Source organism: Carassius gibelio, chromosome B8 (assembly GCF_023724105.1).
Source record: "Carassius gibelio isolate Cgi1373 ecotype wild population from Czech Republic chromosome B8, carGib1.2-hapl.c, whole genome shotgun sequence".
NCBI lineage: Eukaryota > Metazoa > Chordata > Actinopteri > Cypriniformes > Cyprinidae > Carassius > Carassius gibelio.
Genome location: NC_068403.1, coordinates 13,923,079 through 13,945,801, shown reverse-complemented (window position 1 = coordinate 13,945,801; position 22,723 = coordinate 13,923,079). Strand labels below are relative to the sequence as shown.

At 37.1% G+C, this 22,723-nt stretch overlaps 1 protein-coding gene across 1 annotated transcript; it reads left to right on the top strand.

The window, feature by feature from the left end:
• The first annotated feature begins 5,399 nt into the window (after positions 1 to 5,399).
• LOC127963669 (EF-hand domain-containing protein D2) lies at positions 5,400 to 22,509 on the top strand. The gene is made up of 4 exons (XM_052563692.1): positions 5,400 to 5,944; positions 18,781 to 18,928; positions 19,062 to 19,196; positions 19,414 to 22,509. The coding sequence occupies exons 1-4, from the start codon at positions 5,661 to 5,663 to the stop codon at positions 19,543 to 19,545; spliced, it is 699 nt and encodes a 232-aa protein (XP_052419652.1). The 5' UTR covers positions 5,400 to 5,660; the 3' UTR covers positions 19,546 to 22,509.
• The last annotated feature ends 214 nt before the right edge of the window (positions 22,510 to 22,723 follow it).

Here is a 22,723-nt window from a genome sequence, read left to right as displayed (position 1 = left end):
GGATAAACTAAATGTTTATCAAGGCACATCATGAGACCTAATCAGTTCTGTCCAATTATGTGCATTTCTGTCTGAGGTTTAGATTCATTTATACCCTTTAACTTATCTTTCATGGCTCCTGGGTGGGACAATATAAAGCTCTCCAATCCAAATTCAAAGAATCTCAGAACTACATTCAGATATACAATGATCTCACCTTCCCTTCAATTTGGCTGAGCAGATGTTTCTTGCCCTCTCTTTCTATCTGCCTTACCTCACACTGAACAGATGCAGTCGTGGTCCACCCAGCATCTGTCCTTGACTTGTCTCAAAGCCAGTCAAATGTTATTCAGCTTTAATGATGTATTGGTTTCAGATGTGGAAGAAGACGGTTGTGTCTTCTTGTAAATCAGGTCATTCAAGTATTCTTATAATTGAGTGTATTGTTCTAACAAACAAATGAACTGAACTTGCCATTCCTGTAGCTCAGCTGGAAAGGTCAGGGATTTGATCTGCAGGGAACATACATGCAGAGCAAGGCATTCTTAAACATCAGCTAACCCTCTGGACATAGCCGTAACTCCTAATATTTTAGGTTAATATTTCAATTATTCATGACATTTGTTCACAGTTCTCATTTTTCGGATTTCAGTTAAAGGTCACTTGACATGAAGGTGATCAAGTCAAGTATCTAAGTGTGTTTTATTTAGATGTATGTTTTTATTTGTAAATAATTAATTCAGTTTTTATATTTCTATGATTTCATTCATTATTAGATGGTCATCAACTCACAAACCCCAATTTGGGGAACCCTGGAGTAAGAGATAACATATAGTCCAGGAGGATTTATTAATATTTTTAAGTTATTATTACTATTATTAATATTTTAATTTTTACCGCCGGTATATTAGGCCTACCTTAAAGTTTCCACAAAAAATAAAATGCCATGTGCAAACAGTGCAAAACAATCATCAACAAGACCAGCAATATTTGCTACACTAATACTTAGGCTAGGACCTGCGCGATTATTTTCACTATTACAGACGATAAATAATGCGCAAGATGGTACCACAGCTGAGTTTGTAAGGAACAACCACAGAACGTGAATCCACAGTGTGTGTGATAAATGAAGTAGCTGCGGTTTTATTTATACAGGATGAGCATACTGATATACAGTGGTCTAATGTTTGCCATGATTGACCAATCAAAAATTAGTTTTTTCCATAGAGATGCACTTAATTTTTTATAAAATTTTGACTATATATTAATAAACTTTACTGCTATTCCTATTACTGTAGTTGTACTGCTGTTTTGAAACTCACACAGACAGCTGTCAGACCAAGGGCCTGTACCATGATGGTGGCTGAACAAACTCAGGTTTACAGGATTAGTTTTAAGTTGACAAAACCAAACCAGTCCAGTCTTGCTTTGTTGGTACCATGAAGCTGATCATCAACTTTCTGTGTCAACTCAGGCTTGATCCTGAGTCAATGGAGCATGTGCATATGAAAGTGTGACATCACTAATGAACAGCCAATCAAATGTCTTGAAACTGTGATTCACTTGTCATGAGAGAGTCAGAATTCACTTCCAAAGATTAAAAGATTGAACAATATGAAGAATTAAAACACGTTTACAAGATGAAATTATCTATCCATGAAAGAGAGAAACTTAAAAAAACATAATATATATAATCATGTTTAAAGCTATTGATTCTAAAACTTATTTATATTGCATATGATCTATATTTGTATTAATCTAAAATAAAATCTTAATAATTACTATTGAACTAATAAAGCTTGTGTAAAAATCAGACAATTTTATCTTTAAAAATGTTTTGTTAGCGTCCTTTAATTTGGAATAAGAGAAACTGGGGGAGTGGTTTTATTGCGTCAGACATGTGTCACTTTGCTTGAAGCTGATTGGTCAGTTTTCAGTTTGCTCTCTCTAAACCAGAACATAACCTGCCCTGGAGCAGGTTAGCTGTGAAGCCTAAGTTACTATGTTGATGAAAATCACTAAAAGCCAAGCCATTTTCATGGTACTTAAAACTCAGGATTGGTGCAAACTAAACTGAAACTTACCTGGCTTGCCAGCTAAACCAGCTTCATGGTACAGGTCCCAGTTCTGTTCAGTCCTGTTTCTGAATGATTAAAGTGAGTTTCATCAGAAAGTGGCTCATTTTCTCACTTTACTGGCAGCAGCTTGAATCAGTAGTCTCACTGGGCTTGTGTTTATGAATAATTCATAAAACAGCTGATCCTCTTTGTACCGTACTCACAGATCTGTCAGTGTATTCTCCTTTGGGACTAGTACTGGCATTATCCTCTTTTTAGTGTGTATGTGCATGTGCGTTTGACTCCAGGCCTGCACTAATGCCATCCACCACACTTGACTGCCAGAAGTTTTATAGCCAAACATCACACTGTGTCATTAATGGATTTTACAACCCCAGCTGCACCAGCTAATTTGTTTTTTTGCCTAATGTGTTTTAAAACTCGTTAACCCACTGCTGTAAATAGTGCCTAAACCTCTGTTTATGTTCCCTTGAAGTTGTTTTTTTGAGACTCCAAATCTAAATTTCCTATTGCCTTCTAAGTGGGTATGTCTGTGTGCACTTATAATGGCCTCAGTGGGGCAAACTAAGACCTGGCAGGAGATGATGAATGAAAGAGCATGAGCTGGCTTTCACTCTGAAAAATAAAGGTTCTTCACGATGCCATAGAAGAACCTTTTTGCATAAATGGTTCCATAAAGAACCTTTAGCATCTGAAGAACCTTTCTACTTCTTCAGATTACAAAAGGTAAGACGGGTCTTTAAAGAAACTGAATGGCTCTTTGTGGAACCAAAAATTGTTCTTCTATGGCATTGCTGTGAAAAAGCAATGCCTTAAAGCATCTTTATTTTTAAGGTTGTTGAAGAAGGAGATTGAATAGAAAGAGCAACAGAACTGTAAAACTGGCATGAGTCTTAACTTAATTTGCTGATTTAGTCAGTTTTAATGTTATAATGTTTCATAAAAATGGTAATTTATGTCTTATTCAATATTTTTATATTTAATATATTTTTGTAATAGTGATTTGTTTATTATAAATTCCCCATATATACCCATTATAATTTTGTTAATTAAAAATTCATGCACCATCATAATATTAACTTGGCCTAATAAAAACTGATAAGACCGCTATAGCACCAATTGTGGAAATGCTGAGAATGCTATTTTTTAATGTTGCCATGAATTGCACTCTGGCACATTTTGTAATGCTAGAAAAGTTTTGTTTGTTGTTTCATTCAGGAAACACATTTAAAAATGTATACATATAGTTTACATTTAAAATATAGATATTTTGACTAAGAGATTTGACATAATCTGCGCTACTTAAATGTAATAATATAATATTCTTTATAACAATACATATTTGTGTTGGATAATTGCCTACATTTCCCTTTTTATACAAAGTAACTCTTTCTTTCTCTGCATGGTTTCCTGTTTCTATTCTCACACAAAGAAAATGCTCCGTTATGAGATTGGGCATCTATCCAAGGACCAGATTCAAGCAGCTCGCATTGACTAGCATGATGCTCATTTACTGCTAGTTCTACATAGCTGAGGGCTATACAATCTGTCTTAAACACACATCAACACACACTCCTCAGTAGCTTATATATATATACTGTGAAATTGTTTTTCTAGGTCATAGTAAAAAAAAAAATGACGTGACTTTCTAATGAGAGTCTCAGAAATTACAATGACCTTTTTTGATTTTTAGGCACAAAGGGATTTGGGATTTGCATCACTGACAAGTGACTTATTGCTTCTCTTAATCTTTTTTTAGTTTATCTTCTTTTATAAAATGTTTGATTGTTTATATACATTGGTCCGAGAAGGAAAGCAAATGCGATACTGAAAAACACAACAGGGTGACGAAATGAGATGAATGATGGAAAGAGACATGAGGAGATTCCATTATGTTTGTGTTACTCTCTTCAGCTTGCTTATTTTGTCTGACCCAGATATATCCCACAAAAGTAGAGAAAGCAAGAATGATTACAGTTCACATTTCCTCCAGGCAAAAGGCCATCACAGAGAGTAGTAAGAGGAGTCCCTAGTGTATTATGGCTCTCATAATTGTATCTGAATCTTCTCTGGGAAAAAAGTGTGTTTATAAAGCAGCCATCTGGAACCATGGATAGCCTGGCCCTTTTAATGCAGACAGTTTTTTTTCACCATGCACACAACACAAAGGAAATATTTTCAATGTGTGCTGGTATTACAGCATGCCAGATCACATTAGCTCCTCAGAGAGGTGTGATGAACTAAACACTCCTTTCTTCAGCTGTGAAATCCTACATTTCTTTCTTTCTCCATATAAGGACAGAACGCAGGTAGTGAGTGCAGCCCCTCCTCTAACTAGAGGGGATGTCTCAGATAGAGACAAAGTGTGTAAGCTCGTGTGTGTGTTTGTGTGTGTGTGTGTGTGTGTGTGTGTGTGTGTGTGTATGTGTGTGTGGCTTCCTGTTTCATGAATCACCCTTTAGTCACTCAGCTGATGGCTTCAGATCTTATGCTGATATTTCAGCACACAGGCCTGTTCTCACATTAAAACAATTTCATGCTTATGTGAAAAATAAAAATAAATTATGTTTATCTTTAATACCTGAATGTGTTTCTCACATCACACAAACAGAATCTCCTAGGTGTTTTCAGCACTTATTTTAAAGAAAGATCTGATGAATATTCAGATGCCTGTGAAATAATTTTATAGTAAAATGTGCTATACAGCTCAAGCTAGTACATCTATTAATAAATCATGGTCAGATTAGCAGAAATATGAATCATTTAATATAAAACATAAATAAATTAATGAATAAATATGCAAGAGGTGATGATGAATGACTTAATGAATGACAAGTGTTTTGTATAAATTCAGTGGAAATCTCCTGAGCTTTATGCAGGCATAGCTTCCGTGTGGGTCTACCAAGAACACGAAAGAAAAAAGTTTCTCATTCCTTTTAGATACTTCATTGTCAACATTTAGTCACGAGATATAATACATGAGGTCAGTTTACCTTCGGTATACATAAATAAATACGCAAGCATGCTGATTTGCCTATGAAATTGATGTCATTATTTGACAGCTCAGTATAACCTAATCTTTGGACTGGGTCCACAAAGAAGTTTACTTCTTCGGTCCTGAATATATCAATGACAAACAAATGACGTAATTTCCCAAATTGCTATTTATTAAAAAACTAGAAACAATACACTTCTGCGGTGAGATTATTGTTGTTTAATAACAACAAAAGGTATCAAAGATAGGGTTTGTATCGCAAGTGATCTTTTGTGTCCGGCGCGTCTCTTTAAAAGGCGTGGCGTCGTGATATGGTTTTGTGTGTCCATCTCACTGCACGCGCACGAGCGAGCTTATTTCACCTTCAGCGAGCACGGAGGCGTCGTCACACGCACGAGCGCTGTCCGTTTGAATCACTGTGTGTCCGTCACACCGCTAGAAATCGGATGATTTGCATTTGAAAACGTATTTAACCAAATACTAAACAGAATCTGGATTTAACGCACTGAACCTTTATATGGTCCGCGCTCTTTGCAGCATTCTGCGTATTTCTTCACTGTATTTTCCCCGTAGATAGTAACGTTCGTCAGATTTCAGAATAAGGCGAAATGGCAACGGACGAGCTGTCATCGAAGTTGAGCCGCAGGCTGCAGATCGAGGAGGGCGAGCACGACCCGGTGGCGCTGGACGGGGCTCACGAGAACGGAGCGCACGAGAAAGCGGCCACATCCAGCGCGGACTCCGAGCTGGGAGCCAAGCTGCAGCGGCGCGGGGAGCTGAACGAGGGCGTCGGTGAGCACCACCAGCCCAGCATGAAGGTGTTCAACCCCTACACCGAGTTCAAGGAGTTCTCGAGGAAGCAGATCAAAGACATGGAGAAGATGTTCAAACAGTAAGTACCTCATGCCAGCTGTCATCCTCTGCTGCAGCAGATGCGAGACATGTGCATGTCATCTTAACCCCCAAAGACAACCAACATGACCTCTATTAACCCTACATGCCATGAAAGAAACATGCTGATGAATATTCTGGTTTAGTTTAACAATACTACTGTACAAGTTGATTCTCCGAACTGAATGTTTAAACAGGAACAAGTTGTGTAGTTTACAATCTACATCAGTCACTCTCTATTTTCTTCATTGTGCTTCATGTTTTGGCTGAAACTCTTTCACACATCTAAGAAAGGGCCATGAGCTCAGCCCCACCCAAGTCTGTATCGTTTAATCCACATGCACTTGCACAACGATACATGTAGAGCCATGGGTTGAGAAAGTCCCTTCGGTCATGTCCAAGTTTCATTGTGTCTCTAACCGAGAGGCATGCAGAGAAGTCTAGACTGCCCAGTATGACACAATTCTGTGGCCACCTTTGCCAGATTCTTAGTGAGACTGCCCTCTTCCTTTACATTTGATGAATGGAAGGCAGTTTACGCATTTTCTCCACGTTTGGGATCCAAAACTGCTCTGAGCTTTTGTAAATGCTGTGCTGCGTACAGGGTTGGCAGGGCCTTTATTTTAGGCTGATTTCACTGACAGAAACAAAAAACTTCTCTGGGAATGGGAGGTATGGAGAGCCGAATCTTCGTGAGAGTCACTGCAGGAATGTGTCCCCTTTGCTCTCTGTGGTGGAGCGGGTCGGTTCGTGCCGCGACAGTGACTGCAGGGTCGGTTTCACACAGGCCTGAACCATGTGGGAAAGGGGTTGAGAAACTAGTTCTCTGAGGAAGTGGTGGTTTTATCTGCCCATTTCTGCTATCACAGAAAGCCATTGTTGTGAATTAGCCAAAACAGGCCACCCAAATCCATCTGAGAAGCCTTTGCATCTAGATGAGTTGGCCTATGCATTTTCTGTAATGTCACAAATGAATTTCATTTATCAGGATGTTATATTTTTCACAGATTCTTGTTAATTTAGTATTATTTAGGGTGATTTTTTTTTTGGCATTGAGATAAATGGGAACAATTATATTTAGCTGTAAACATATGCTATTATAGTTATTAATATTTTGAATGAGATTTTTTATTATTTGTTTTTTAATTTTAGTGTAATTGTATTACACACTTGTCTTTTCACTTAATATATACAGCTTTACTGACTTAATTTCTTCTGTGGAACACAAGGAAAGATACCTAAAAATTGTCTCAATATATTTCTCTGTCCATACAATGAAAGTCAACAGTGTCCAAAACAAATATTGGACCCCACTTATTTTCATTATATGGACAAAAACAGTTGAAACATCTTTTAAAATAGGCTATTTAAAATAGGCTTTTTATGTTTCACAGAATAAAGACAATACATGTACATACATACAGAAGGATGAGTAAATGCCTATGAGATAATCAAATCTTATTTTTTTAGGTGAACTTCCCTTTTAAATAATTAAATGTTATTCATCTGCTCTTGAGAACAAATAGTTCTGTGACTGTTCAACGTTTTAATCTCATTTTGCTGCAAAAGAGATGTGATCCCAGTCTATCAAAATAGTTTAATTACCTCTAGATAACCACATGGGTGTTCTTTTAAATTATTGTGTGTAGACTATTGTTTCAGAGTATCACCTTTTCTATGCCTATAAATTAGTTCCTTGTGCAGTTCGTTCAAGGTGTCTGGAGTCACAAGACCTCGCCCAGGGTGAGATATAGCACTGGTTTCATTCAGTCTCTTTGATGGTGATGCCCATGGCGTTAAATGGGCTGAATGAGACCAGTGAGACGGTTTCAGGTTTAGGAGTGAGTGAAGTGTGCATAGCCCTTTGTCATGGAGAAAACAAAGCCTCTGTGGTTACTTCACATGTTAAATATTAGCTAGAGTTTTTCATGGTCTGTTCCCAGTTAAGAATTTATGAGATAAGGGGTTTGTAAGTCAACATGTCGTTCATTTGCTTCTCCATGTCATTTACCTTCATACAGGTTTCCAGCTGGAGAGAATTGTGCACTGCAATTGATATTGATTTATTACTTTTCAGCTTATAATGGCTGTTTGTGCGTTTGCCTGGAGCCCTGAATATAGATAAGGAAAGAAAGAGGAGACAAGGGCAGTGAGGAGGCAGGTTAGGAATGTTTTATGTGTCTGAATGAACTCCCTGATTGATTATGACCTTCCAAACTAAAGCTTATATAGTTTTGCTTCATGTAGGCACATTCAGTACTCAAAAGCTTCAGTTGCAGCAAATGTTGCAGTCTTAAATGCTTTTGTGCAGAGGGAGGCAGAAAAACACGGGGTGAGAGAAAGAAAACTGCATAACGGCCACAGTCTGGCTAGAGTCCAGCTGATAAGAGGAATGCATGCTTTGCCTTAACCTCAGGCCACTGTTCAGGGGGATTCAAAACTTTAGATTCAGGTCCAGCATTCAAACTGGAAGATGAACACAAAACTGTTATAACTTTGTGTGAGTCATTTATCTTTTAGGGTATGGTTATTATAAGTAGTGATTTGAATATTTTCTATTTTTATCAGATTAGAATGCCCTAGTTTCAATGTTTTACATATTTGTGGTAAATGATAATAATGCATATAAATGCATGTGTTGTTTACTAAGTACAGAATCAGTCCTTGTAGAATCAGTCCTGTGGGGGACCCCTGCTTTGTTTAAAAGTACAAGCAATTAAACCTGAAACATATTTTTGATAAGGTTTTTTTGTTGGCCAACACCAAGAACTCATAGAAGAACTTAACCTTGTCTTAGCCTGCAGCTAAAGTAAGTTTGTTTTTGAGCAGATACAGTTTTATCACTGAGGATTATTCATAAGAGGAATTCATTCGTGTCAGAACAAGTCTTTAAGTCTTTACTGAAATGCTATTTAAACTACTTCTTCTTCTTACTAAAAACGTTGAATCTAACTCCTCCTGTAGCTGTACAAACTAGGGCTGCACGATGTGTCGTTGAAGCATCGATATCGCGATGTACGAATCCACGATAGTCACATCGCAGGACTGGGCTGAGTTTGGAGTTTGTACTAGGGCTGCACGATATTGGGAAAAATGACATTGCGATATTTTATTTTTCTGTGATATATACTGCGATATTTTTTCTTACAAACAAATGGGGTGAGCACACTTACATTCTCATTTTAAATGATTTAAACATCGACACCATTGTGTCAATTGATAAATATGCGCGAGGGAGAGAGAGCAAGACAGAGCTCGTGTTGTTTGAAAACGGCTCGCTTTCTCTCGGTCTCTCTCTCTCTCTCTCTCTCTATATCGCAATGTCATTTTTCCCAATATCGTGCAGCCCTAGTACAAACTCCAAACTCAGCCCAGCTCTTCAGACTGATCTGAAGTTAGTTGCTATATTGCTTACAGTTTTCATAAAAACAAAGACTAAAAATCATAGAAAAAATGATATCTATCTGTATTGCAATACTCTAGCAACTAGCCAAACCAACCTAAAAACCACCATCAGTACCCTAGCAACCACATAGAAACACCTTCGCAACCACTCCAGTTAGCCTAGCAACCACATGGCAACATCCTAGGAACCACCCCAAGTACAGTAGCAACCGCATAGCCACACCATAGCAACCACAAATAAATTATTGGCTGATATTTGACATTTACATGCTACTAATATAATAAAACTAAGTGTGGAAATGGCAAATCTCAATAAAATATTTTTTTTCATACTGTAGATTATAATGTTGTAATGCCAAAACTTATTTGTAGCATGATTTTTTTGTATATTTTAAATACACAAAATTGCATTAAATTTAATATCAGTATATTCATTGCCATATTAGGCATACATTGAAAATAATTATCTTATACATAAAATTTAATGGTAAACAGCAGTTGTTCCTCCTTCTGCATGGCACTGTGTGGACAGCTATCTAAAGCCCGGGACACACCAAGCAGATGGTCAGCTCTTGGGCAATGTCAGGTGGTTGTTGAGCGTTGATCAGCTTAAATTTTTTGGGGGTGTTGACTCTATGGAGTTGGATGCGCTCTGTTTTTCAGCCAATCTTGCATGTCGAAATAGTTCTACAGAATCTATTTCAAAACTCTTTGCAAGAAAGAGAACTCTGACTGACAATTCAGAATTCGTGAATAAGCGCAAAGAAAAAAAACTGACAAAAGCAAACCAATAACGGAGTAAATAGAGAATGCAAAGAAACTTGTCATACTATCGTTTTTTTTTTTATTTATCCACAAGAAGACGGCCAAGGTCTGACAATGCCAGAACCATTAACAACTTAAGATAGAAAAAATCATCAACATTAATCCGTCAATAATGAGTGCGGCTGGTGTAAACAGTGACAAGCACTGCTTGGTTTGTAAATACACAGTTCTAGCTCTTTTGGGAGGGTTATGTTCTCTCACGCAAGTGCAGACATTAACATTAGTTGGCAGTCAGCTATAGTTTGGTTGGGTGTGATATTACAACAGTTTTTGCCCCGATGCAGATGATGCAAGGCGTTCTCTGGTGTCGGTTTGGTGTGTCCCTACCCTTAAGATCCTACCAGCAGATGATCTCCCCTCTTATCCCCCCTGCTCATCTCTAGTAATGTGAATGGCAGCGTGACCTAATTGGCTAAGTGATTATGTGTGCAGGTCCCATGCTGTGCCTACATATGATCAAGGGGCTTTAGTCCTGCGAGGAGCGTTCCTGCAGAGTCGCCTTTAGTAATGAGAGAAGCAAGAGAAACTCTGCTCCCTTCCTTGTGTATTTTTCTCAGGGACAGATTTCTCAGAAAAGATAACATCGGACACATTAAGGAATGTTTGTATGTAAGCCTGCAGGCCACTGTGGTGGTGAGTTGTCAGTAGGCAAAATATTGCTTGTTTCACTTTGGCGGCCATCATAAATTAATTGTGGTTATGTATAATGTATTAAAGCAGAATGTAATGAGCGTTTCTCTCTCGAGCGTATGTATTTGCCAAGTCCTTAAATGGTTATGCCTTTCTCCCTGCAGAAAGTAGTATGATGTGATTATTCTCTAAATCACCCATTTCCTCATTTCTGAATATCCTGCGTGTTTAAAGAGCCCCTTAGCGCAGCTCAGTTTGTCTCTCAGGATGTTGTGCTTCTAATATGATTTAGAGGCATTGAAAGTAAACACAGCCAGGGATTTTATCCACAAAAGCTACTGAATTCTGCCAAATCTAACTGACACTGTGACCTAAGAGGATAAGAAAGCCAATCAATGCATGCTGTCTCAGCAAATGAGATACCACACTCGCTCACATTATATTTAAGACGGATAGGAAGTGATCACTCAAATCATGCATGAAAGTCTCGAATTGGATTTTCTGAAACTTTTAATTAGTTTCCCTTATTGTTTATCAATTTCACGTAGCTTTGTTTTCCTTTTAAAAAGAATATAAGACTGATGCCTAAAGCGCAAGGGGCGTCTTTTCTTCAGAAGCTGGCAATGGTTGTGTAGGTGTGAGGTTTATTTAGACGCACACCCTTATTTGGCATACACACAGTCATCACAAGCTCAATGACTCATTTATGCAGTAGGAAGTGTATTAAATTGTTGTGATTACAGAAAAGGCCATATGTAACCTCAGCACTCCTTCAGGAAGTTCTCCTCTTTTAGTTTTCATCTCGCCAGACCATTACTCCCTGTTCTTTTCTGTTTGTGACATTTTATGTTCATGCTTCACACTCTCCGCTCACTATAAATAACCTCTGGGACTGTGTGGCCTATTGGCTGATCCATGAAGGATTCTGCTTAAGGACTAATGGCTAGTCACCTGGTCTATAATCCCAGCAGATCGAGGTTAGTTCTGCCAGCGATCATCAGCTAGTGGCAGAGAAGGCTGCATTATATGCACTGCATACAGTCGTGCATCAACTGCATCAGTGTTTACCTCAATAGATATTCACAAGCTTTGTACAGTCACAGAAACATTGTGCTTTTAGTTTCAGGAAATTTTTGGAATTGAGGGAAATGGTTAAATATGTTAAACAGCAATAGTAAATATGTTGAAGAGAAAAATACTCAAATAAGACCATTACCCCAGAATGAAGTGTGAAACATGAAAACATAACCTTTACCCAGGATTAAGAATGACTCAAGTGTGAAAAGCCATGTCTTTGTCAATCTGTGAATCTCTTTTTTTTTCTTACAGCAGAATATTTATAGAAATTAAAACTTGTATAATGATTTATTAAATTAATGTGGTGAAATTAAATTTTAACATTTTATATTAATATTTTGTTTATATTAACATTTTATATGTTAGCATTTTGTGATTTGTAAAAAAGATTTAAAATTCCAAAATTGTATATTATTTAAAGAAAACAACCTAAACCTAATGTAAATAGATATTCATTTAAATCAAGTTTCCATCTTGATTTTCTGTTCTTTTTAGAATATTATAATTAGATTTTAATATATTAATAGTAATACAATTGCTGGACATTTCCTGAGGTCACCTGGCCTAAAGTGTTATGTTCAGTGTAGTGTTGGACTCAAAAAGGAAGACATAACATCTCACTTTCTCACCAAAATTAATTAAATGTGCAACTTTGGGAAAAGCAGTCAAGTAACCTGTTTGCTAGGAACTGTAACTGTCAATTTTTGCATATAAAAATTAACATGAAAAGCATACAAAACCTTGTTAGGTTGGTTTACTATTTCCATGGACTGACTTTTAGGAAGAAATGTTAGCCAGTAGTGCATTACAGTGACTCATCTCTTTGAGAATGCTTCATCTTTTTGTTAATAATCATCTATAGAGTGGGTGGATAATGATGAATCCATCTTAACAGTTATGTAAACCTTCATGCATTTAGCATGTCATGTAAGCTGGATTGAATATCTGGATTGAGGAGCAGGGATCATCTTAAAACAGCATTTTGCAGACTCTGGTTCAAGTGAAGAAACTGAAAATGATCTGAAATCATTTCTTGACTTGAGTTTCAAACTGACCATTAGTTATAGAAGAACAAGTGTGTGAAGTGCTCTGAATTATATTCAGGAAAATTGATTTACGTGGATGGGAAGGTCATGAACCGTATGAACAGACGCTTTCAGATTCTGTCTTTGAAAGCCATTATTCTCCGACAATGATCTTTGTGGGGTTTTTTTTTTTTTAGTAGCACATTTACCTCAGTTTTTATAAATAATGAAAAACAGGAAATACTTGGCCTCACAAGAACATGAACTACCTGATCTCTTTCCAGAAAACAGTTTGTTGCTTCCCCTTTCATAGGTTACAGTCTTTTAGAAATGATTTGATGTTTTGTGTAGGGCAGGCTGTTATACTTTCAGATTTGCTTATCAAGATTTGTGCATGATAGTACAGGGAAATTCTCCAATGATCTGTGAATGGAATTGACCTTCGCTTGCTTTCTCTCTTTGTGTCTCTCTCTGGACCATTCCCTCATCCTGTCCCATCTCATGAAATCAAATCGAGCGTAAATGATGTCATCACACACGCTGCGCAGATGTCTAGTGAATGTGAAATCCTCGAACACACAGTTTTGGTGCGTTTGGTCCTGATCGATCACGCCTGTGACGCCGGGCCGTTGTGAAGAATGTGCTTGGAGCTGATGACGTGTTTATGAGGGTTTTCTCATGACTACTTCTGTCAGCTGTTGCTGGGCAACCTGGGATTAAGGAGATTGGCAGGAAGAGATAGGAAAAGGAGGGAGGAGGAAAAAGAGTTGGTTGTTCACTCCTCATGCGTCGAAGTAAAGCATGAACTTTCTTGCGTATCAGCACATAATGGACAAAGAAAAAAAATCATGAGAAAATGCTATGCTGACATGTAACTACTGTCCTTCAGACCACCTTGAGCAATACTGCGGTCTCTTATTAGCTCCAGACATCATTCCACTCAAATTTAATCAGGTATTTTCATAATTAAATCAGCAGCAGCTATAGGCATGCATTAAAGGGTGACTATTCAGACAGGCATGTGTATTTAGGCTGGCATCAGGCAGCATTTCTGTAAATTCAGGCAATTGCTTAATCTCAAATCCTGTTACATGCCTCACATTGTGACAACCACAAAAGTCCACAATGCACAGTCCATTTAGCTCCAGTGGTTGGTTTAGGTAACAGTCTGCATGAGTTGAAGAGGTGGTATTTTAGGCATCAGCATCAACAGATTCCCCAAAATGTTGTTCACTTCTTCTAAATTCAGCCCCATTTAAACTCCACTGCATCCAGTTCTGTCAGAAGCTTTTGAAGTTTAAGTGTCATTACACACACACACACACATGTTCTGAAAGATGCCAAGATATATACTTTACCATATTAAGTGAAAATGAAACTCTGAAACTACTGAAGAAGTTCCTCTTTGCACCTGCATTAAAAATGTTATTAACCAATCAAGTGTTGACATATACCATAGATCAGACAAGATCTTGTCTTATGGAAGTCATGTGGATACTTTTGGAATTTGGCTGCTTAATGAAAATGTGGTAAAAGCATGGTGTTTATAATAGGAATACAATTTATTTTCTCAGTATTTTAAATAAACAAATACTAGTTTGTGTAAACTAAACTGCAAAAAAAAATTAACATGATTAATATTTGTTCACAAATGGATTCATGTCATTGCTGTTTTATTGCTGTTCACTGTACAATAGTGAATGTGTTGTAGAAACATAAGGAACAATTCTGAACACTTATTACTGTAATCATTTGAAATGTGGATTTTCTTTTTTCTATGTCTTAACTCAGATTTGCGGTCCCCGCAAATTTTAATTTAGGGTCAATTTTATCACTATACTAACTAAAACTATACTAAAAAATCAGTCTGTGTGTGGAAGTCTCCGTTCACTCCTGTGGAATGTTCTGTGAAGTGTTGAGTTGGGTTAACCAAAGGGGGCGGCGCGGCTAAGAGAACAATCACTGTCCCTTTGAAAAAGTCCCTTTCAAGGAAAGTCAGTTCACTCACACCTCTGGGCAGTGGTTTCAGACATGCAAAGACCACAGAATGAACTTTCCGGCACTGAAATCTCAAAAACTGCTTGCCAGAACTCGCATTTAAATAATATATTTTGAAACGGCAATGAAATCTGACAAACAAAAAAAAGTGTTGTGTCCCATGCTCAAATAGTATTAAGCAGAGGGAACCAGAGCTTCTAATGGCAGCTGTAGTGACATGATGACTTTACAAAATGATGATTGGTTCTTTTATTTAGAAGGCGGGACTTATAGTGATTTGAGTGAACAGTATTGTTATATTTCCAGTCTTTGACGTTGTCCAGCTGAAGCACTGATGATAATGTCAATGGTTTGAAGTGTCCAGTAACTTATGTAAAAGGATTTTCTTGTAGTCAGATTTCTGCTCTTGGGTGGCTCAGCTGAAGTGATCGTTTTAAACAAATCATTTGTAAATGAATTTCAAGAGGAATTCGGAAGTGCAGCAATAGCACTTTTCGAGGTCAGTGCCTAAGTAGCAGATTGAAGCTCTCGCAAGGCTATTTGAGTATTTCCTGTTCTCCATTCTCTCTCACTCTCTTTTGGAGTCGTGTTTTCCTACAATGTGTCATGTGTCACAAGTAAGTGGGATAGAATCAGCACATCTGTGTCCAGCGTCAGAAGTCAGCACTGCAGCTGAAACCTCATTAGCTGGAGTCCCCTGAGACTGCTCAGAAAAAAATGTAGCATGTCTAAACACCTTTAAAGAGCAAGGAAAAGAAACATTCCTGAACTTTCATTCAAGTTCAGACTCGTTTTCCAAGAGTTCTTGAAAGTAGATAACTGGATAACAAGAGGACTTTTTAAATACACAAAGCACAAATAAAGCTACACTTTAGCTTTCACGTTCCTTCTTTTGACTTTCTTCATAATTACTTAAACTTGATTTAATTCCAACAACAGCAAGTGAATACACTCAGTTCAAATGCAGCTGTCAGCAAAGCCAATCAGATGAGTCAAACCTTTTTGCTAAGGCAGACGGAAATCAGTATCAGCTTACGACTGTGAACCTCACTTGGTTATTATAAGGAAGTGCTCATTGCATTTGCTTCCTCAATCGTCTGTAGTGTGAAGTGTTCAGCTTACAGACTTATTTGGGCAAAAATGTGATCTTCCTCAACTGCATATGGTTACAGAAAAGGGGAAAATTTCTTTATTTCACCTTTTTGGGCAGCCACTGCTTGCATCTCCATATAGATGGTCACACATTATTTTGTCAGCTGTGTTTGGTAATAATACAGCTAATGCTTTCCAAATTGTTGCAACCAACTGAAGTGTTACTACATTATGTTTTTAGCACTTGGGAGCTTTTCATAATCTGTGATGTATCTTAAACATCACAGGTTAGTCTGAGTCAGTCAGAAACTGAAAATAATTTAACTAACTGGTCTTGATTTTACCATTATCTTGTGTTTTGATTAATTAAATGAATCCTTGCCGAATATTAATTTCTAAAAAATAATCCTAATGACCCCAACATATTTAATTTATGATCGTGTATCTTCAGAACCAAGGCCACTGGAAAATTGTAATTGGTTGATGACGTTTTGCAACGAGTCTTGTTAATGTAACATTTTTTTTTTTTCCTGCAGATCGCTTTTACATTTCTATGTAAAATAGAATTTGTTGATAACCCAGGAGTCCATAAGTCGAAATTCATCATGTTCAGGCTAAAACGTCTATTGAGCATGATTGAGAAGAAATGACACCAAGTGTGACAATAAAATGCAAAGAACAGTTAAAGTATTATCATGGTGGAAATCTTTCACAAATCTTGGCATGAGGACTCTTTCAGGAGTTGACTGCATAATTAAACATGGAGGGTTTAAATTACAGCTGACCTTTAATTGCACTGAGCACGCTTGACCTTTCTTTTCGTTAAACAGACTAGCCGTATGTATACGTAAATTATTGATTTGAACCCACTATGGGCACTGGTTGCTCGGTTTCTCAAGTGATCTGATTTTACCTTTTTAAAAATAAACCCAGCTCAGTCTCGCTTGCCATGTAATCACATTAGTTTGATTAACCGCTGCTGTACTCTAATCTTCAACCAAACCCTGGATAGCAGCATCCACAGAGAAACATGACTCTCAGATGCCTCACAACTGCAATCCTTCATCATATTGCATTTTTCACTATGGCAGATGCCACAGCATGAAGAGTTAATTTGACCATGAGCACACTCTTTTGGCCTTTGAATTAGTGATGAGAAGATGTCAGTGATACAGGGTTAATGAGAAGAGATGCGTGTGATAGACCTGGCGTCAGCAGGGTGTCTTGTGTTGGTAGAAAGGAATACAGTAGCCATGTCTCTGAGGCAGATGGACACACACTCCATATTCATGAGCAGGGAGCATGATGGGATGCCTAGAAGGAGTTAACGAGGGAGATAAAAACTCATCGGCAGAATATTTATATAGATTTAGGTCTTTAGTTGAAATTTAAATATTTGAATATTTTACATTTGTCTTATTTTACTTTAAATGTCTCTTATTTCATTGTTTTATTTTAAGAATTTAAGAATATCTTGTTTCATTTAGTCCAAGGAAGGAAGGAGATTTTTTTAACTAGTTGATAAGAGTCTCATTCAAAGACTCTCATTGGCCTCTGCTTTTAATTAAAAGACCCTGTTACTATGGCAACGTAAAACCTCATCTTTGGGCAATATGTGGTGTTTGCTTGCGTGTGTGTGTATATGTGGACGTGTAGAGGAAGTGGTCTCATACATAATAACTGAGAGAAAAGTGATGTGACTTTTCTTACTCATCGACCCATTGCTGCAGAATAACTCACCCACACAGTTCTCTGGCCTTTGCACCAGAAAATATGCACCGTGGATCAATTTAACATCTCATTATCGATGCAAAAGAAGAGGCAGATATAATCGGTCTGGCCTGTGTGAATGTCACTTGTTCTAAACCATTAGTGATTATGTCAGCTGAACCACAAGAAGTGTGTGTGTGTGTGTGTGTGTGTGTCTGAGAGAGAGCGATGTAAGATAAGTGTCCTCCTCTCTTTCCTGTGTATAAGAGAAAATACTGAAATGCTTTAACATTTATATAACATCAGGCTTCTGTTTAGTCTGTAGATTTTATGTTTAAAGTTCACACATTTTGAATGCTCTCGAATGTACACACGAGTGTCTTGGATTGCTATCAACTCAATAAATTGCCAGCAGCTCATACTCTGTTTATTAAAAATGCAGGAGAGATGAACATTAAGATGAACTCAGCAGCGGGTATAATAAATGGCTGGCTGTTAATGAACACTTCAGCTCTGACTGATGATATCTATGCTTTAATGGATTCCTGTATGTTTCAGAGCATAATGTTCGTAAGTTTGGATAGATGCCATATTGTATTGTACACAAATGAAAACATGATGGGTTGTATTGGTGTAGATCAGTGGTTCTCAGTTTTTAAATGATTTAAAAATAGTTGTGTTAACCATGTTCATAAAAATAAATAATAAAGATGTAAAACATTAAAATAACCCTTTTTTTGGCTGTACATCTGCCCTTCACAGGAGATTTCATTCAAATAAGATTATATGTAGTGTCTTCCCAGATCAAAGTCTTTTTAATGATTTGATCACAACACACACACAAAAATGCCTTTTTTTTTACCGTTTAATTATTTAAATGATCTTTTAAATTGAAATAAGCTGAAAATATATGAACAGTGGGTAAGATAAGTGAAAGATGTTTATCTGCACTGCCCTCTGTTGATCACTGGAGACATTGCAGCAATATCACCAGTGATGAACATTTATTTCACAATAAGTTTAACATGATAATTATGCTTTAATAACTTGTTTGCTTGTGTGTGTGTGTGTGCAGGTATGATATAGAGAAAGATAATTTCATCGATCTGATGGAGCTGAAGCTGATGATGGAGAAACTCGAAGCACCTCAGACTCACCTGGGCCTGAAGAACATGATCAAAGAAGTAGATGAGGACTTTGATGGCAAACTCTGCTTTAGAGAGGTAAATGCTTTAGTATGTCGAAACATGAAATATTGTGTTTGATTGGGCCGTATTTCACAGCAATGAAGTACATAATGCAGCTACGTATATTCCCCTATTAATCTCCTCAGTTCTTTCCTCTTTTTCTCTCTAGTTTCTTCTTATCTTCAGAAAAGCAGCAGCGGGAGAGCTGGCAGAGGACAGCGGGCTTCATGCCTTGGCACGTTTGTCAGAGATTGACGTGTCTACGGAGGGAGTGAAGGGAGCCAAATCATTCTTTGAGGCAAAAGTAAAGAATCATGACATTTAATACTTTTTCACCACATCTCAAGTGAAATAAATCCTCACTTTTAACCATCAGCAGATTCATTCATTCATTTGTAAACCTTTCATAGTCTATGACAGCTCTATAACTGTAATTTCCTGTCTAGATAGGTTGTAATGAGTGCCTCTGATAAGGAAACCAAATCTAGGATTCCCTAAAAATGTATTTTCGTCTCTGACAGGTGCAGGCCATTAATGATTCAAACCGGTTTGAGGCAGAAATCCGTCAGGAGCAGGAAGACAAGAAGCGTCAGGCAGAGGAGAAGAAAAAAAAACAAGCCGCTTTCAAAGAGCTGAAGTCAGCCTTCAAATAGCCTCATCCACCTCACAGCCTCGATTTACTCATCACGTTTGTCCGTCTGTCTGCCGTCAGAGTCCCCCGCAATCAGAGAAACTATGCAAGGCTATGAAACGCTCAGATCCATGCAGATCCATCTTCCTGAGAGAGGGACACCTGTGTAGTGTGTGCTCCTGAGCGGATATTGGTGTTGAAATCATCTGTTTATTGTTGCCTGTTTCTCTCGCTCTCTCTCAGGCTGATTTTAAATGTGAAGCCAGACACTGATCTTAATACACTGGATTGGATTTGTTGTTTCAGTCACACGTCTGTATATATGTGCTGTTGTCCATTCACCCCATCCGTTTCGTTTTAGTTCGAATGGCATTTTGTCTTGTTCTCGTCAACATGCCAGTAGATTCAAATCTAACATTTTAAAGTTTCTTCTTAAATCAGCCAGTACTCTCAGTATGCCATATCCAGTCCGTTGTATTTACGTCAGTGGCAATTTAAGCAGGAAATGCTTTTCACTGTACCATGACTAATTTGACTAACATCGTTGGCCATTTGAACATGAGAGGACAAACAACAAATCTCTGCTCTAGTACACAGATCCATAAAATATTAAGAGCATAAAATAAACTATTTTTATTGAGCGGAGAGAGAGAGATGGAGAAGTGGTTTTGGGTGTATGTGCATGTGTGGTGATGATTGTAATGGTGTTTGTTGAGTGTTTATCAATATTTTCTTGCATGGTCACTGTTGTGTTGTTTTTCCTACATGGGTCCCTTTAGGCTATAAAGTGTCCAGTGTTAAATGTGGCACACACAAGCTTACAATTAGCTTTTAAGATCAAAATGATGGCATGAAATGGCTGTAAATTTGAAACGGCTTACTTCAATTACTCTATACAGTTGAATTTCTTCAGCTTGTCTGGTTGATGTGGATGGAGGGGTGTCTAGGACAAGGTCATCTGACTGTTTATGAACCCCTGTATTTTGTGCTTCCTGAACCTTTAACTGTAACATGTTTATGGGGTTGGTCAGATGCCACAGATGGTGTGAAATCCTCCTCCGCTTTTATATAAAGGGATAGTTCACCCAGAAATAATTTACACAGCCTTGTGTTTTTCCAAAGCTGAATAGCTTTTTTTCTGTCGGACACAAGGGTTTACTTCGGAACAAGTGTACACAGTTTTTGTCCATATAATGAAAGTCAGTGGGATCCAGAACTACATTGAAACCCCTTAAAAAAAAAAAACACACACACAAATATCACTGAGAATTTTTTCTTTAGTGTGTGAAGAGAGAAATTCATTCAGGTTGATATGACATTTGGGTGAATAAATTATTTTGCGTGAACTTTCCCTCAAGTCAACTCCCTAAATCTAACTCTGGGTTGCTTAATATTATTCAAATTAGGACCAGAATTGCAAGCCTTGCACAGCAGCCCATGCTCCGTGAGATAAGGTAGAATCAAAAAGTGTTTCATGCATAGAGTATAGATGTCATTTGCTAATGAAATATGCATGGCTTTTCTGTTGAGCCAGTGCATGTCATTCAACCTATTAATCAAAGAATGCCATGTGTCTGAATAGGATCTAATGTTAAAGTATTTAGTTTAAAAAAAACAAAATGGGTTTCAAAGTTTACTGTGACATAATTTGAAAAATGAGGGAACATTTCTAATGCAATCATCCAAAATAAGGATTTTTACCATTTATGGTCATGTGACATGCATTACACTGTGGCAAAGTTAGCTGAGATGCTATGTATAAAGACAAATCTATATTTTCATGTGATAATCAAAAAATAATAATTTTAGTTTTGTATGGAATGGGCTCTTGTGTAAAGAAACGTTCTTATTTTCTCAATATGAATTTTGTTGCCTACAATCTTGTCTCCGTTTCGTTCTCCGTGTATCTGATATTCCTTAAGTTTTTCCATTACAATCTAATCAGTAAAGGCAAAATACCCTTTAGTCTTTTCTATAATGGAGACAACAATGTTGGCAATTGCTATGCTTCATGTTGCTGTTTGTTTTTGTGTTCTGAGTCACTGCTAAATGTTCAAGTTTACTCACTAGTTCTCTGGAAATTCAAATAATAGTTGTATAAATATTTGTCTCCCAGTCTTGTCAGCCATCCACATGTTCTTTTTCTTTTGTTTTCTACTGTTCAAGTAAAAAGTATTTAAAATATTGGATGTTAAAGGGTGAATGTGGTCTATATTATGTTATTGTTGAGGAGTCAACTAATGACGCCAATCAAACGTTCTGTTAGAAGTCATAAACCATTCTGTCATTCCTTTTGAGAGATTTTAGCTGTTCCATTGTTGTCGTGCCAAATGATTTCACACTGTGTTAAACTAATTTTAGAACAACATTCCCTGAGATCCATCAGGATACTTCTGGTCAACAGCCCCAGCAGAGATTTGAATTCATATGAGCACACTTAATTGGAATTTAGACTGAACATCACTGATCTACAATGTTAGAACTTTTAAAAAGTAATAACTCGTAATTAATTGGTAAAAACCACTTTTTACAGTTTTGGCTTTAGAACTAATGTTTGCACATCTGAATAATCACATTAAAGCTTTAGCAGTATTTACTTCTGTGGGGGAAAACTGCTCCTTCCAAAGCAGATAACATGCAAAAAGCACAACATTTTTCTTTTTCTTTTTCTGTGAAGTATAATACCAGGAAGACTCAAAATGAGAGTGTAGTTAAAGTTCACTATTTTATCTTATGGCATGTTTTTGTTGTTTAATTAATAATTCCAGTGATTTGATAATGGTTTAAAGGGCCTTGAATCATCCTGTCCATATCTGTACCTGGCTGTCACTGTCAATGTCCTTTAAAACTGGTGGTTATGGTATCATACTCTTGTAAGCTTATACATATTGATATGTGGCTCCTATAATATGCACATTTATTTTTGATTTTCTTACTAAAATGTACAATTATTCTTGTGACAATAAAAATACTTTTAATTTGGAAACATGTTATTTGTTTTGGTGATTTATACAGTTATGTAAAAAAAAGTTAGTTTCTAATTTTTTTTTTACAATAAATATATAGAATATATCAATATAAAACAAATGGTATTATTATATAAATAATATAGTACAAAAATACCAAATAAACTGGTTGTTTTAAGGTAATAAAATATATGTTGTCAGTCTTATGTTTGAGTATCTAGGGCCGTTTTCAAA